The 16499-nt window shown below is 35.8% G+C and overlaps 1 protein-coding gene across 2 annotated transcripts in view; it reads right to left on the bottom strand.

The window, feature by feature from the left end:
• Mitofilin (inner membrane mitochondrial protein mitofilin) overlaps positions 1-16499 on the bottom strand; it is a 263003-nt gene that overhangs the window by 95540 nt on the left and 150964 nt on the right. For both annotated transcript variants that reach the window (XM_090392343.1, XM_090392344.1), the window contains exon 10: positions 12064-12187. In XM_090392343.1, coding sequence (XP_090248469.1) covers positions 12064-12187 — 124 coding nt within the window. The remainder of the gene's footprint in view (positions 1-12063; positions 12188-16499) is intronic.

The following is a 16499-nucleotide window of genomic DNA, read 5'->3' as shown; positions in this document are numbered from 1 at the left end:
GTTACTTTTCTGGTCTGAGTTTTATATATTTCATAACTCCTCTCACTCTTATTCTCACGATACTCTTTCCACATCATCTTCTTCTTGTGGATTTCTATCTTAATAAGGCTGCACATCCATTTCACACCCAACCTATTTACTCTTCGAACACTAGGGATACATTTAGATACCTAAGTTGATCATAATTTCCAGCTTTGTAATTCAGCATGTAGCCTGATTTAATCGCCAATTTAACTTTATGGGTACCAAGAGAATGATCATTATGGGCGACTTTAATTTTCCAAACACTGATTGGGTAGAAGAGAAATCTCATGATCAGAAATCTGATATCATTAGTAGCACTCCTCCTCTCCTATCTCGTCTATCATTCCTAAAAATAGTATATCAATCCCACTTACCATATCTGATTCTGATAGGCAGGTTTCACTAATGCCAACAATCTTAGGCCACATCGTATTCAATAAAGCAACAAACTCAACCCCTTTGTTTCTAATGTTCCTGGCATTTGTGTATAAACATAATAAATTACGACCTAGCCTATTCTTATAATTAGATATGCAATGTATTTGGTCTTGTTCTAGAATTTTCTCTTTTCCCTCCCCAGACATACTTAAAAGGTATGTCTTAAAAGTATGTCCGAACCCAAAGCATATTTTTCCATTCCTGCGCCACATACATAACCATGTTCAAAGGCATTTATATCTTTATCACGTTAATATACCATAGCTGAACTTTCACACACATTATTCCCATTCCTCCCTTGATGTTCTAGTTTCCCTGACTCTCTGCATTAAGTCTCATACCAAGAAGTAATTTCTCCAGGCTTCTGATGCCAAATGAATTCAAGTGCAGGCCATCATTCTTAAACAAATCTTTTTTGCCATCAAACAGACCCCACGTCTAAAAACTTGCATCCATATCTTCTACATAGCCTGCACGTGAAATCATTTGCTATCATCGTCCTCCTTCTTAACTCAGTACTATCATATCTAGGGAGTAATCCTACAATTTTTACTCTCTCACATTTCTTTCTCGCTTCTTCCAACAGACCTTTCATATCTTCTCTCATACTATGTTTGTCACCACTTAAATTATTAGTACCTACCAGCACTACCATTTCTTTTACATTTCTTTTTTGGTTTTCAATTACATTTGTCATATTTTTAATTTTTGCTCCCGGGAAACTAGAAGTGGTGATTCCCTCGGCAAACGCAAATTTTAAAATTGAGTCACCATACCATATTACCTATTTTTTCTTAGATATTAACTGACTTACCTTGTTGTTATTAATATTTTGATTACCAAGTTTGGTATTTTCCTGCCTGTTCTTGTTCTCATCTTTTTTCTTATCCTGTCGAAGTTTAAACAAACGTTTTTCCATGTTTTCCAATTCCCTGGTGGATTTCCTAATAATTTCATTTAACCCGAGCTATTTCTAATGTCAGCATATCCTCATGGAGAGTTTGAGAGCAATGGATGAGGAGAGACTGACTGTAAGTGAGCAAGAGGTAAATGGGGAATTAAGCAAATATGATATTAATAAGGCTGTGGGACTTGATGATATATATCACCACATATTTTGAATCAAGGATTTGACATCTGCTTTGGCATATCTGTTTAATATAAGTTTTAAATTGGGTCAAGTTCCAAAGGAGTCGAAGGAAAGCAAGACTGGTACCACTTCATAAGGGAGATGATAGAACTCAAGCATCAAATTATAGGCCAATCTGTGTGTCAGGTGTTGAGGTTAAAATGTTAGAGAGGCTAGTATGAACCAGGATCCAGAACTGGGTTGACAACAGTGGTATTATCTTTGATGGACAGCATGGATTTGTTAAAGGGAGATCATGTTTTAGTAATCTATTTACTTATTGCAATATGGTGACAGCAGCACTAGACAAGGTAGATAGATGGATATACAGTGATATGCTTAGATTTTGAAAAGACATTTGATAGCAAAAAAAGTAGACAAATTGCTTTCTTTCTTTTTTTTCCCCCTCTCACAATAGAGCAGAGTAACCTGATGATATTCCTCTTGAAGAGATGGAGATCATAGTCTTCGTTGGGGAATACTTCATGAAGAAGGCTGTACTACAGAACTGAGACACACAGAATGAAAGATGCACTAATAGAAGTAACATGTTTGGTGGGTCAGAAGTTCAAATATAAAAGGATATCAGGCAGCTATTACTTATGTTGCTGTAGGTTTAGCAGAAATGTGAAGGATAATGGATACCAGTTCTGCTGAAACAACACCATGGAAATACATAAAAACAACACCATAGTCTATATATGAAACACAACATATATAAAAGAATAACATGATACACCATGATGTTGCTGGACTTCACAAAGGCATTTGACAGAATACCACATGGAAAACTATTACAAAAGTTGGAAAATGAGAATGGATATGTGGGTAGCTGACAGACACCAAAGAGTAGTATATGGTGTAGTGGAATCTAGAAGAATAAGGAGGGTGACTAGTGGAATACCTCAGAGTTCTGTACTAGGGCCACTATTCTTTAATTTGTATATCAATGATATAGGAAAAAATTTAAGAGGGGATATTCAGTTGTTTGCTGACAATGCAAAACTGGAGAAGGCAATAGTTAATAAAGGTGATGTAGATACCTTGGAGGATGATTTAAATAAACTGGCATTGTGGGAAAAAGATAATGTTTATCAATTTAATGTTGCAAAATGTAAGGTTAAGCATTTCAGGATGAAAAGGTTACATACTTTCTATCATACTGATGGTATTGGATTGCAGGAAATTGATAAGGCTAGGGATTTGGGAGTGATGGTAGACAGAGATTTGAAGTTCAGAGGGCATATTGTAAAAGCTGGCAAAATAGCTCAAAGGATTATTTGGTTGTTGAAGAATACAATGACAAGAAAAGATCAAGAGATTATTTTCCCTCTTTATAAGGCTATAATTCGGTTTCATCTTGACTACTGTGCACAAATTTGGTCATCTGGGTTTTTAGGGAATCAGGAGGTGGAAGAGAAGATCCTGAGATGAGTGGCCAAACTGGTGGCTGTGGAATGTTTCCTCTGAGTATAGATTAAAGGTGTGTTGATTGTTGAGTTCAATTAACAGGCTGAAGGGAAGGGAAAATATAGAAACTTATAAATTACCAAAGGGATTCTATCAGATTGACACAAAAGAAAATTTTCAATACATGATGAGTAAAAAGAGCTATCCCTGGAAGTTGTGTAAGTGTAATTGGGTAAGGGTGTGTGGACTAGATTTTTTTTTGCTTGAAGAGTGGTGAATGAGTGAAGCAAATTGCCAGAGGTAGGGCATTGTGAATGCCCTAATGATGAATGAGTTTAAGGAGAGGCACGATAGGCAATGTGTGAATAATGGTTAGTGTGGGTCTCCCTCAACAAGTCTTTTGACCTCATGGAGATAATCATATAATAACAATAATAATGACAACAGTGGAATATCTGCCACAGTGAACATCTTTGAAGTATTGCACCTGCAGGATTTTGGTTGGGACTCTTCAGCAGTTTGTAATATTGAGTGAATTTTTTATTGTGGTGATTGTTAGCAGTCAGTTGATTGTAGCTTGAAAAATATGCACATCTCAAAAAAAAAAAAAATAAAATAAAATAAAATAAAAAAATTAAACCTATTCAGTAATTTGCCATTTATCCAACCCTTATTATTATTATCAGAATGGCAAGTTTTAATAATTGAAGTACAATTACATGATGCTCTACCAGAAGTTGGTCAACGTGCAGGGGTTGGTTAAATGAAGGGTCAATTGTTTTGAAGGTTGGATAACAAATAGATTATTACTGGATTATCTGAATTACAAATGAATGCTGTAATTCTGGCCTCCTCCTAAAGAAATGGAGACAGCCATCAACATCTAACTTCTGTGTTGACCAAATGGATATTGAATGGCCTCTATCAACAGGCTATGGATTTGAATCCCACTGCAGCATAGACATTTGTAAGTATTTTGACAGTAGAGAGTTTTCAATGTGGAATCGGCACAAAACCTAGAAGCACTTAATCAGTAACTAATATAAATTTTACCACAGCTGTTCCACAGGAAATATTACATATGTTATCCATTTTTAATTAGTATAGGGAAAGATCTGGACTAGGCATTTGTTCCCAATGTCTCAACAACATTTTCACTGACTAAAAATGATATTCCAAACTTTGCAGATGACAATACTCTGCATTCCTCAATTCGAGGCCACACAAAAGAAAATGAACGTCACTTATTTTCTATCTAGTCAAAAAATCTTATGCTTTCTTGGAGCATTAACTTTAAAACTGATTCTTCAGCAACACACATACACATATCTCACTCATAGCTGTCCCAGTTCAAAAAAGGTTGGTATACAATTTCTTATTTATCTTATATATATATATATAGATGCTGTTTCTTATTTCTTATTCGAACAAACTGCTTAGTTTCTAAGAGCAGGTATCATCCTAGTATTCATTCAAATGGGAAGCTTCCTTCAAACCAAACAATGAATAATTATTCTAATAATGATACAGTGTCTGATTTTATGAAAGCTTCCTATTTGTAAAGTAATTCTGGTGCTTATCAAGTTCCTTTAAAAATTCTGGAGTTTATTCAACAGAGAGAGAGAGAGAGAGAGAGAGAGAGAGAGAGAGAGAGAGAGAGAGAGAGAGAGAGAAGAAAACAAATTACTTTCTCTCACTGATCTGCTCAACACTCTAGCGTACATACAAGCAGTTTCAGCTGTGTGCTCCTTCTACTGGCAATGTTTAGCAGGTTTACATTCTACAAAACAGATAAACAGCAGAAAACTTGCAATTAGCAGACAAAGGATACACTGGCATTATGGTCTTAGTTGCCTCAGCAGTAATTCAAAACAATCCAACTTGGCTACCACCATTCATCTCAACTTGCCTTTATAATTCCACCACTCGCCTAAAAACTTGTTAAATGTTCTTACTGAATGTTCATTAGTTGAGCTACAACTAATGAAAATTCAGACTCATCACAATGATTCTTCTTCTCATTCATACCTGCTGTGACAGTCCTGAAAATACAGTTGCATTTCCAGAAAACTAAAGCTACAATCTGCAGACAATAAAAATCTGGTGGTGTTCTCCTTTTCATCTTAAGCATGTCCACTGAATTACCAACTACAGGACAGGATCTGCAATTTTTTTTGTGGAAATTGTATTAAAAAAAAAAAGCAGATCCCGCATCCTGACATGAAATATTAATTTTTAATTCAAATGCAAAACAGAGAGATGCATTAATTATTTAATTTTGCTTCACCTGAAAGTGTAACATTACATACACTACTAGAATTTAACTATTTAACTTAATTCTACTTTCCTTTGCTAAATCAATTAAAAATTTTTTTTAAAATGATAATCCTATATATGCACTCAAAAAAAATATTATATATCTTATAACATATTCATACTGGTATGGTTTATGAGTGCAAAGATGGAACATGAAAAAAACGTAGTGGTGCAATCTTAAAAAATCTTTAAGATTGCACCTTAAAGATTTTTGTCTTCAAAAATCTTTAAGGTGCAATCTGTTTGGAATACTATATAGGAATACTTTTCACATAATAGTGAAAGAAATAAAAAGTGGTTTGCTGCATATAATGTTAACTGTGTGCAGATACAGTTCATTGTCTTTTTTAAATTTTATTTCAATAAGTATTGAAGAAAATGAATTAATCACGAATGCCATTTCACAATTGAACAGTTCTCATAATGAAGAATTTATATATAAAATAGCCAGAGTAGATTGTTATAAAGAATTTTTATATTTGTTGTAGCTGCATCATCATCCCAAAAGTTAGGAAAGTCTTAAGAAGTAAGGAAAATTATGGATTTGTACAGAGTAGTGCTTGAAAGAAGAGATGAATGCCAGGAGTAGAAAAGAAATCCAGGGGTTCAGGATAGTGAAGTAATTTTAGATAAAATATATTTGTGTCTAGAAAGGTTGGTGATAATCTGGGAAGAAGATATCTGATCTTGTCTGAGGATCTGGATATTAGCACAGAATAAGGAGATGTAAAGGAGAACTGCTCTTGGAAGAATGAAGACAAGGCTGATTTTTTGAATCTGTGCAGAAAATCATGATTAAGGCACAGGTTGAATTATGTACAAAAAGTGTTATTTATTAGGACACTGCTAGGTATGGCATATAGAAGGAACAGGATAGGAAAAATTCTAGTATTAAGAGGGAAATTTGAAGGAGGTAAACTGCCAAACATGATAGTTGGTTAGTAAACAAATCACAAAAGTAAAAAAAACAGGAATAATATGACATTAAATATATATCCAGAGGTCTAGTTGTATCACCTCAATTCTACTTTCAAGATATACGAGGCCCGACACAAGAAAAATGAGACTAACCCTATAGCTTGGGAATGGAGAGTGGGAGGGGAGAGACAAAGAGATGGTTATAGACCATGTTCTAACCTGTCACCGTGAGACAATGCTCAACTCCATTGCTTTACTCAGTACGAGTGGAGGCATGTTCAGATATAGACGTTTTCTTACCCTCAGTCGGAAAATGTTGGAGTGCAAGAGTAAACAGCAAGCTAACATCAAGTTCTTGTGAAACAGAAGCGATCCACGATGGAAACTTTTCAATTATTGGCTGAGGCTTATAGTGAAGTGCATGTTTCGTGCATGCATTTTTGAATGGCACAAACGATTTTTGGAAGGCAGAGAAAGCGTGAAAGTTGATGATTGCCCAGGCCACCCACACCCACACAGCAGTTACTGATGACAACATTAAAAAAGTACAAGATGTGATTCTAAAAGAAGACAGAAGGTTGGGTGTTCGAGCTGTAGCTGAGAAAGTTCATTTGGACTGGGAAGTGCTCGATGCATTTTAATGGAAGAACTGAACATGAAAAAGGTTTGTGCAAAAATGGTTCCAAAAATGTTATCAGGTGAACAAAAAGAACGTTGCAAGGAACTGTGTTTGGATCTTTTGCAATGCATTAAGGATGAACCAGATTTGTTGAATTCAGTAATTACTTGTGATGAAACTTGGATATTTATGTATAATCCAGAAACCAAGCGACAATCAATGCAGTAGAAGTCAGCAACATCTCCAAGACCAAAAAAAAAAAAAAAAAAAAAAAAAAAAAAAAAAAAAAAAACCGCATGAGTCATTCAAAGTTCAAGGCCATGTTGATTGTTTTCTTCGATATCCAGGGTATTGTAATGGCAGAGTGGGTTCCCAGTGGCCAGACAGTAAATCAGCAGTATTACCTTGAAGTCTTGACAAAATTGCATGAACGCATGAGAAGGAAACAACCAGAATTGTGGAGAAATGGTTGGTTTTTGCACCAAGGCAACATGCCAGACCACAACACTTTGTCTGTGAAGCAGATTTTTGTTAATCACAACATCACTGTGCTTGAGAATCCACCCTATTCGCCAGACCAGGCTCCTTGTGACATCTACCTCTTCCGAAGACTATTAAATTATTTCAGGAAATTACAACGTATTTTCTTATATGGTTTGTAACAGGTCGCCAGGTCATATTTTTTTAGGATTTCGGTTAACTTTTCAGAGGTGCCCAGGATGTAAGGAATGGTGATAGATTTAATGTAATCTTTGTTATGAAGGGGGAGGGGAGGAGGTGGTGGTGGGGGTTGTGGTACTGGTTTAATATTTTCTGGATTTTTTGGGGTTGTAGCCTGAAGATATCAAGACAACTAAATTGCTTGACCTTCTTAAAATGATGCCGGGATAATACCTCACTAGCTTCGCCCCACTAAGCGAACAAAATTCTCTTGGCCAACATCAACAATGCTATTTGTGTTAGAGGAAGAGCTTGCCACTATGCTGAACCATGACTTTTGGACGATTCTCTACAACGTCTTGTACACTTCAGCAGAAAAAGAATTTAAAAAATACGATGTCAGCACATCAAAAAATTTGAAAAAGAACTCTATCTCTGAACATCAACTACCGCTCAACATGGTAATTAACCTGTCTTCTGTTACCTTGAAGCCTGAAGCACTCAGCGCACTTGCACATCACCACTATTTTGCCGTAGCACTGAAGAAAATATCTTCCGAAGAAATAATGGTACAGGTAGAAAGTGGAATCCACAACCTTCCCAACCATATCAGACTGGATGTAGCCAATGTTTTTACCAAAGAAAAACCACCAAAAACCAACCTATCCAAAGAAGAATATAAAGCTCTACAAGAAATGAAGAACAACAGAGAAATAGTAATCACCAAAGCAGATAAGGGAAATGCCACTGTGGTTCTCAAACAAACAGACTATACAGGTAAACTTACTTCTTTATTGCTAGATCAGTCTACCTACCTCCCTATTGAATATGTTCCCCAGCTCCCAAATCAGAACACTCAAAGGCTCCTTAAGAAGTTACTTCTTGGCCTGTGGAAGTTTACTAACAAACTAAAGCCTTTTAACTCTAGACCCCCCCCCCAAACATATGGACTACCAAAAATCCATAAACAAAATGTGCCATTACATCCCATTGTGAATGGCACTGATTCCCCCACATACAAATTAGTCACACGTTTAGCCAAAGCGCTCACACGCAACACACCATCACACATAAAAAACTCAGCCCACTTCAAAGCCAGCATAGAAAACCTCTCACTCCAACACACTGACATAATGGTCAGTTTTGATGTCTCCTCCCTATTCATGAATGTCCCACTCAAAGATACCTCATCCAAGCCAAATTTCCTCCCGATATCTCAGCCCTATTTCAGTTCACAATGAACTTAGGCTATTTCATTTGGCAAGGAAAATTCTACAAACAGATAGAAGGGGACAGCCATGGATTCGCCACTCTCCCCACCCCTGGCCAACTTCTTTATGAAGACTTTTGAAGAAAAAGCCTCAAACTCAGCCCCACAAAAAACCCCAATGTTTGGTTGTGCTACATGGATGATGTGTTCGCTATTTGGTCACATGGCTCAGATACACTCCACATCTTCTTAACGCACTTAAACAACCAAAACCCCAGAATCCAGTTCACCTTGGAAAAAGAAAAAAACAACAGTCTTCTTTTCCTAGACACTCTGATTACATGCCAGCCTGATGGATCCCTGGCTTTCTCTGTTTACAGAAAACCCACCCATACAGGCAGATACATTCACCAGCAATCCCCTCCCCCACCTCACAACAATATGGGGTTATAAAAATCCTATATAAAAGGGCAAAATTAATCTGTTCAGATGACAATGCCCTAACCACTGAACTGAACCACATCCTTAACATGTTCTTAGCCAATGGCTACAACCGTCAAAAAATCCAGAAAATATTAAAACCAGTTAACCACAACCCCCCCCCCCTCCCCCACTTCATAACAAAGATTATACTAAATCTATCACCATTCCTTAAATCTGGGGCACCTCGGAAAAGTTAACCAAAATCCTAAAGAAATATGACCTGATGACCTGTTACAAACCACATAAGAAATTGGCATCCCTTATCTGCTCTACCAAAGACCAGCCACTTCCCCTAGACCTACCTGGAGTATACCATGTCCCTTGCAGCTTTAATCTGTCCTACTATGGCCAAACAGGCAGGACAGCCTGTTTGGATATCAGTATATCCAAACACAAAGACTACATCTAGTTTCACCAAGCCATTTTGGGCTTGCAGACCATGCTCTGGATACCTGCCACAGAATATGCTGGAAGAAAACCAATTTACTACACTGCAGCAAATATAAATATGAAAGATTGCTCATGGAATCAGCCTCAGATTTAAAAAACTTACCAAACCTCAACAAATTTGGGTGCATGAGACTATCCCAAATTTGGGAAGCTTGGATCATGAGAACATCAGCCCAACAGCCAAGACAACCCAATTTAGCCTGCTAGGACTCTAGGAACAATGTTAGTTACTCTCTAACAATGTTAGTGCCTGCGTGAACGTAGTTTTATGTTCCCATGAAGATGGCAATGTAACAATGTCGAAATATAGGAAGTATTGATTAAAGTTTTCTTTTAATTAATATTTAGTATACGTTGTAATTTCCTGAAATAATTTAATAGTCATGTGTTATCAATGTATAAGCTTATCTATAAGAATTACCTCTTCTCAAAGATCAAGTTGATTCTCAAAGTAACCCATTTTTTGTCAGTAGAAGATGTGAAATTAAAAATGATGGAGATCTTCAACAGCCTTTTAGAAAATGATCTGCAGAATTACTTTGAACATTGGTAGCATTGTATGCAGCTGTGTGTTAACTCAGAAAGGAACTATTTTAAAGGAGATTGTAGTTGATTTTCTTTATTTGTTAAATAAAAAGAGATACAGGCACAGTCTCGTTTTTTCTATGTCAGACCTTGTAGGTTAGTTGAATGTGGAAACAGACTGTAAAATGAGAGAAGGGTGGGGGGGGGGTTCAATTATATAGGAATCTTGCTTATTGGAGATCCTAAGCAGAATAAGAAAATCAGCTTTGATTTTCTCAATTTGATTAAAAAAAATCAAACAGATTTGATTTTTGATTTTCTCAATTTTTGGCCTGCTTGGGGTATTAATCTATTGTTGCAGATGAAACTGCCATAAGGAAAACTGTGGAGTAACAGAACTGAAAACAACTGGAGAAATACTCGAGACTTCTTCACATTCCAATTAATTACTTCTGACTTCCCTTTATCTTCAACAAATAAAAAAATAATAATCACAAATATGAAGTTTCAAGTAATGAAATGGATAATATTCAAAATTTTCCTCGGCAATTAAAAACAACAATCAAAGAATGGAATCAAATATGAAGTTGCAAGTAGTGAAATGCATTGTATTCAAAATGTTCCTTTCCAGAACAATTTGGGTACAAAAAGAGGCAAAAGAAAAACTGAATTAAGTAATTCAGTTTTTAGAAAGGGAACAGAAAATATAATGCTGTTTAAGAATAATACAAGTCTGCTACTTTATGCCTTTGGCAAAATCAGATTTGCACTTGATCCATTTGAAAAATCATTGTTCTTTAGTGCAACCCAAGGGGAGAGGGAACACAACTGTTGATGAAACTGGTTAAAACACACACTTGATTCTTATTGTATAGGTAGATTAGCCTTGGCACATTTGTTAAAACCCAAGGTTTATATAAGGAATGTGATGTTAAAAGTAAACAGGAAAGTCAACATTTTCATTTTGATAGACAGAAAGAAAACAGTAGTCCAAGGAAATGAAGAACAGAAATTAAAACCATGATTCTGTTTAGTTTTCTTATTATGCCAAATAAATAGCACAAAATCACGTGTGGCTATGCAAGTGGTATTTCACAACCAGTTTAAGTCATCTCAGGTACAGAGCCCAGTCTACATCTGCAGTATGAATTTTGAAAGATTACTGGTGAAGATGTAACTGAACATATTTGGAGGGTGGTTAGTTTATCCAATACTTTGGTAGGCAGGTAAACAATTTGTGTGAGATCTTTACCTAAAGGATAGCTAGCCAGAGATCTTGTTCTTCCTCTTTATAGTGCTTTTATCCTGCTTAGCGTAGGGTCTGTTATGATTATGTGACTGTGGCACAGAGCACATAATCAAGCTGGTTGAGGAAACCCCAACTAGCTTGTCACAGAGTCAGACACTGGGAGGTGGGGGGTTTTTGTGACTGTAGAAGTGTATGTTCAAGGGGCTGTTTTGCCTGTTCTGGGAAATGAAAAACCTGAATTTCTGGGTGAAAAAACACTTACTCCATATGAGACTGGCTAAAGGTTCCTCGTGTCTTGGACAGGAATCGAATCCAGGTCTTTCTGCCCAAAAGGCTTCGTCTATACTGACTGAGCTGCAGAAGCTCTGAAAGCTAACCAGGGATAAAGCCATTAAAATCACATAGAATGACCTCACAATTAGAAATTCTAGAATTGAAAAGGATTAAGAATTTGAAAAATTATGCCAGGCAATTCATGAACACCATAAATTTTATATAAACAAAAAAAAAATTGAAATTTTGCATATTAATAAGGGATGTTGAATTATAGTTTGTTCATCATTTATTCCTATATTCAACTATTTTAAAATATTTATAGTAACTATTTCTACATAATTTTAATAACATGCTACCTATTTCTCCACCCTTTGCTTCCGGAACAATAGCATTCAGCTCTTTCTGAAACTGTTCCCTGCTTTTGTCTACTAAATTTTTATAGTCATCTGCAATTTTTGCATCAGCTTCAACTGTTGATATCTATATCAGGTTAGAAAAGTTAAACATAAAAACCATTGGATGAAAGAAGTAATTTTAATTAGAGTATGAGCTGGTATTAAAACAACTCAACTTCAAAATTTAAACACATGGATGGTGAAATGGCATGTTCTGAATTATGGCTCAGGTATTATGCTGGTTTACTGTGTGTTCTTCCAGTTTGTCTGGCTTGCAGGATGAAAACCCTGTCACATGCATAGGAGACTAGCTAAGTCACCTTCAGTTAAAAATAAATGAATACTAAATTATGTTAATAATAGGTGCGATCATGATCTTAATAATAAAAAATTTCTGATGTTAAAAAAAAAGATACTTGTATTAATTCTTGTATTCTAGTGTAATCTACTAGAATGCAAGAAAATACAAGTAATGTAATATTTAAAAAACTTTATCAGAATTACTTTGATTAGTTTATCTATGTAGTCTGAGTCAGTAGTACTATCTATGCCACTTAGGAAGTGTATTCATTTTCTTGGAAGTCAGGTGTTGGCTAAGTGGATAATGTACCAACACAGTGTAATTTAACTTCTTTAAATTCCACTGTGGGCATGGGTGTTTATGAATGCCTTTAGTAAATGATGGTAGATGAAGTTCAATGCCCAGTGTGTGGATTTACAACCTTCTGTGGGTGAAATATGAGATATGCAAAACAGACAATAACAATAAAAATTATGAAATTCCCTGCTTTTATATTCTCAACTAAAAGAAACCTCATGAAATAATAAGCATAACATTCTCTATTAGAAATACTATAATATTTTATGAATATATCCTCTTTTACTTTAAATAAATAAAGCACAAACACTGGCAGCAGCAGCTCTGCAATCTTGAGGTACAACACTACAATCCCCATCACACACGAGAATACAAATCCCTAAAAGTATGCATAACTACTTTAAGTATACAAGTTGGTTTTGCTATCACAGAGTACTGTTTTCAAATTCATCAGGTTTCTTCAGTGGCAACAAACTCTGAGAATATGTTCTTATCAGGGCAAACTCCTCATTGATGGAATAAATATAAATAAAATAATACACGAGAGATCTTATGATCTGCAAATATAGCTAGCTTCAATGCCAAACATAAAGTAAAAATAAAGATAGTAGTTCTGCACTTCATCACATAACTATAATATTGTAATACATAATCTACTGCTTATCCAATCTTCAAAACAATAACCCTTCAGTTAACTGACTACTGGTAGAGCACCATGTAATCATACTTCAATTATCGACCTTTCAATTATCAGAACTTGCCATTCTGATCATCGAAGGGGGCAGATAAATGGTAGATTACTACTTAAAATATGAGCTCTGAAAAGCATACATATTCATATCATGAGCTATTATCATTATTTTTTTACTTTACACTTTGCCTTTAAAGGGGGAAAAAAAAAGATATATTCAACAAAGGTCACAAAGATCTCTAATGTAATACTTATTTACTCTAGCATGATGTTTCTGCACTATGAATATGATATACATATAATGTATTCTGCATATGTTCAAGTTTAAACTCTCAGGTTCTAAGGGGTAGTGAGTGTGTAATATTATGAAGTCTTTGACTTCATGATATATAACATATAGCCTCTCTCACTAAACTACCTTCTCGTGGTATCACCTGTTATCACAAACACGGGGCTGGTGACCAGGTATCGGCAGTGTAACTGAAACATTTACATGAGAGTAAATGCTTAAGGTGATAGAAGATGCAGTTGAAGAAACAGTACCAGAAGAAGAGAAGATCAAGAAGAAATGGATTACACAAGAAACACTGAAGTTAGTACAGGAGAAAAGAATGTTGAAGATAAGAAGGGATACATCAGAACAAATAGAAGAAAGTGTAATGAGGTGAAAAAAGCAGTCAGAATGGATAAGATGAAATGGTTAGAAGCCCAATGCAACAATATAGAACAGTACTATGGAGAGCATAAAACAAGGGAGGTATACAAAATGATCAGAACCATTAATAGAAAGTGGCAACCAAAACAGACCACAATTAAAGATGAAAAAGGCAAAGTATTGATGAATAAAGAAAAAATTGTACAGCGGTGGACAAGATACTGTAGTGAGTTATATGAAGAAAAACTAGATTCAGATAGCGTTGGGAAACCAACTGAAGAATTGAAGCAGATATCACCACCAGGTAATGAGCATGATATGGACATTTTAAGAGGAGAGGTAGAAAAAGCAATAGCATGGCTAAAACACAACAAGAGTCCTGGTAACGATAACATTACTGGAGAAATGATTAAATATGGTGGTGAAAGTATGGTTACAGAAATGTACCAACTACGTAATATGGTATGGAAAGAGTGGGTGAAATCAATATTAGTAACATTATACAAGAAAGGAAATAAGCTAGAATGTAAAAATTATAGAACCATTGCCTTGATAAGTCACCTTGGTAAAGTGACGATGATCATATTGACAGAAAGATTGAGAACACAATTGGAAGCATACTTTGCAGACGAGCAAGCAGGATTTAGGAAGGATAGAACTACAATTCAACAGATTTTGACAATGAGGTTAATAGCAGAGAAAGCTAGGAGAAAAAACAAAAACATATATACTTGCTTTGTTGATTTTCAGAAAGCATTCGACAGTATTGACCAGAAAGTGACATTAGCAGTTCTGGAATCCTATGGAATTGATAAAAAACTAATAGCTATATTAAAAGATGTATATCAGAATGCAGTTGCAGCAGTTAGAATAGGTGATGATTTGGGGAAATGGTTTAAAATAAGCAGAGGTACTAGCCAGGGCGACCCAATATCACCAATTTCTAAATGTGCATTTTCATCGCACATTTAGAAAGAACAATGGATAAAATGAAAGAAGATGCCAAAGGAATATCTGTACACGGAATGAGAATTAACAATCTGAGATTTGTAGATGACATTGTTATTATTGAAGAAGATGAAAGAGAACTACAAAAAACACTGAAACTGTTAAATGAGGAACGGGAGAGATTTGGACTTGTTATGAACTTTGAAAAAACAAAGACAATGGTATTTGGTGAGAAGAACATGAAACAAAAGATACAAGTGGATGGAACTGATATAGAAAATGTAGAACAATTCACATATTTGGGAAGTAAACTGACATATGACTTGGACTGTAAAAAAGAAATAAAGATCAGGATTGCAAAGGGAAGAACAAATCTGAAGCCATGGATAACATCTGGAAAAGTAAAGTGATCAGTATAATAAATTTAGTTTAATCCTTTATCCAAGTTTGCACCTGAAAGTATCTTCAGGACTGGGGTAAGGTGGTACAACACCAGAACACTCCTTGCAAAGGTGGAGCAAGCTACCCACACTCCTATCTCAGTATCTCCCATAATGCAAAACACATCTCCTTGCAGGATATGTCTAATGTTATGCATTAAGGGAAGGGACACAACCCAGACTAGTTTCGACGTGGGAGCCAGGTCCAAGTGGAGATACCAGGCAGAAGCATTAGCAGGTCATCTCTACCTATAGGAGTTGCCAAATGGTGTGCCACCCTTTTTTAATAAATTACTCTGGATTTAGAGAAAGATGTTGAAAGTTTATTTTTCACTTGGTTAGAGTATAATAAATTTAGTTTAATCCTTTATCCAAGTGTGAGCAAACAAAGTTTGCGCCTGAAAATATCTTCAGGACTGGGGTAAGGTGGTACAACAATTTGGCAACTTCTATAGGTAGAGATGACCTGCTAATGCTTCTGCCTGGTATCTCCACTTGGGCCTGGCTCCCACTGAAGAAACCTCAATAAAGGTCGAAACTAGTCTGGGTTGTGGCCCTCCCCTTAATGCATAACATTAGACACATCCACAAGGAGATGTGTTTTGCATTATGAGAGATACTGAGATAGGAGTGTTGGTAGCTTGCTCCATCTTTGCAAGGAGTGCCCTGGTGTTGTACCACCTGAAGATACTTTCAGGTGCAAACTTTGTTTGCTCACACTTGGATAAAGGATTAAACTAAATTTATTATACTCTAACCAAGTGAAAAATAAACTTTCAATAAAGTGATCAGTCTGCAAACAAAACTAAGAGTATTGGAAACATGCATCTTCAGCGGTGTACTGTATGGATCTGAAACATGGGTAATGAATAAGGAATCAAGAAAAAGGATTTTGGCATTTGAAAGAACTTGTTACAGGATGATTCTAAGAATAGGATGGGTATAGAAAATCAACAATGAAGAGCTCTATCAGAAGATACAACAAAACAGAATCTAATGCAGAAGATTATAAAACGGAAGCTGCAATTATTTGGACACATCTGTAGAATGAGTGAGGACTGGAAG

This window comes from Typopeltis vanoorti, chromosome 5, assembly GCF_054136105.1.
Source record: "Typopeltis vanoorti isolate ZY-2024b chromosome 5, IOZ_Tvanoo_1.0, whole genome shotgun sequence".
NCBI lineage: Eukaryota > Metazoa > Arthropoda > Arachnida > Uropygi > Thelyphonidae > Typopeltis > Typopeltis vanoorti.
This window is presented reverse-complemented; position numbering and strand designations above follow the sequence as displayed.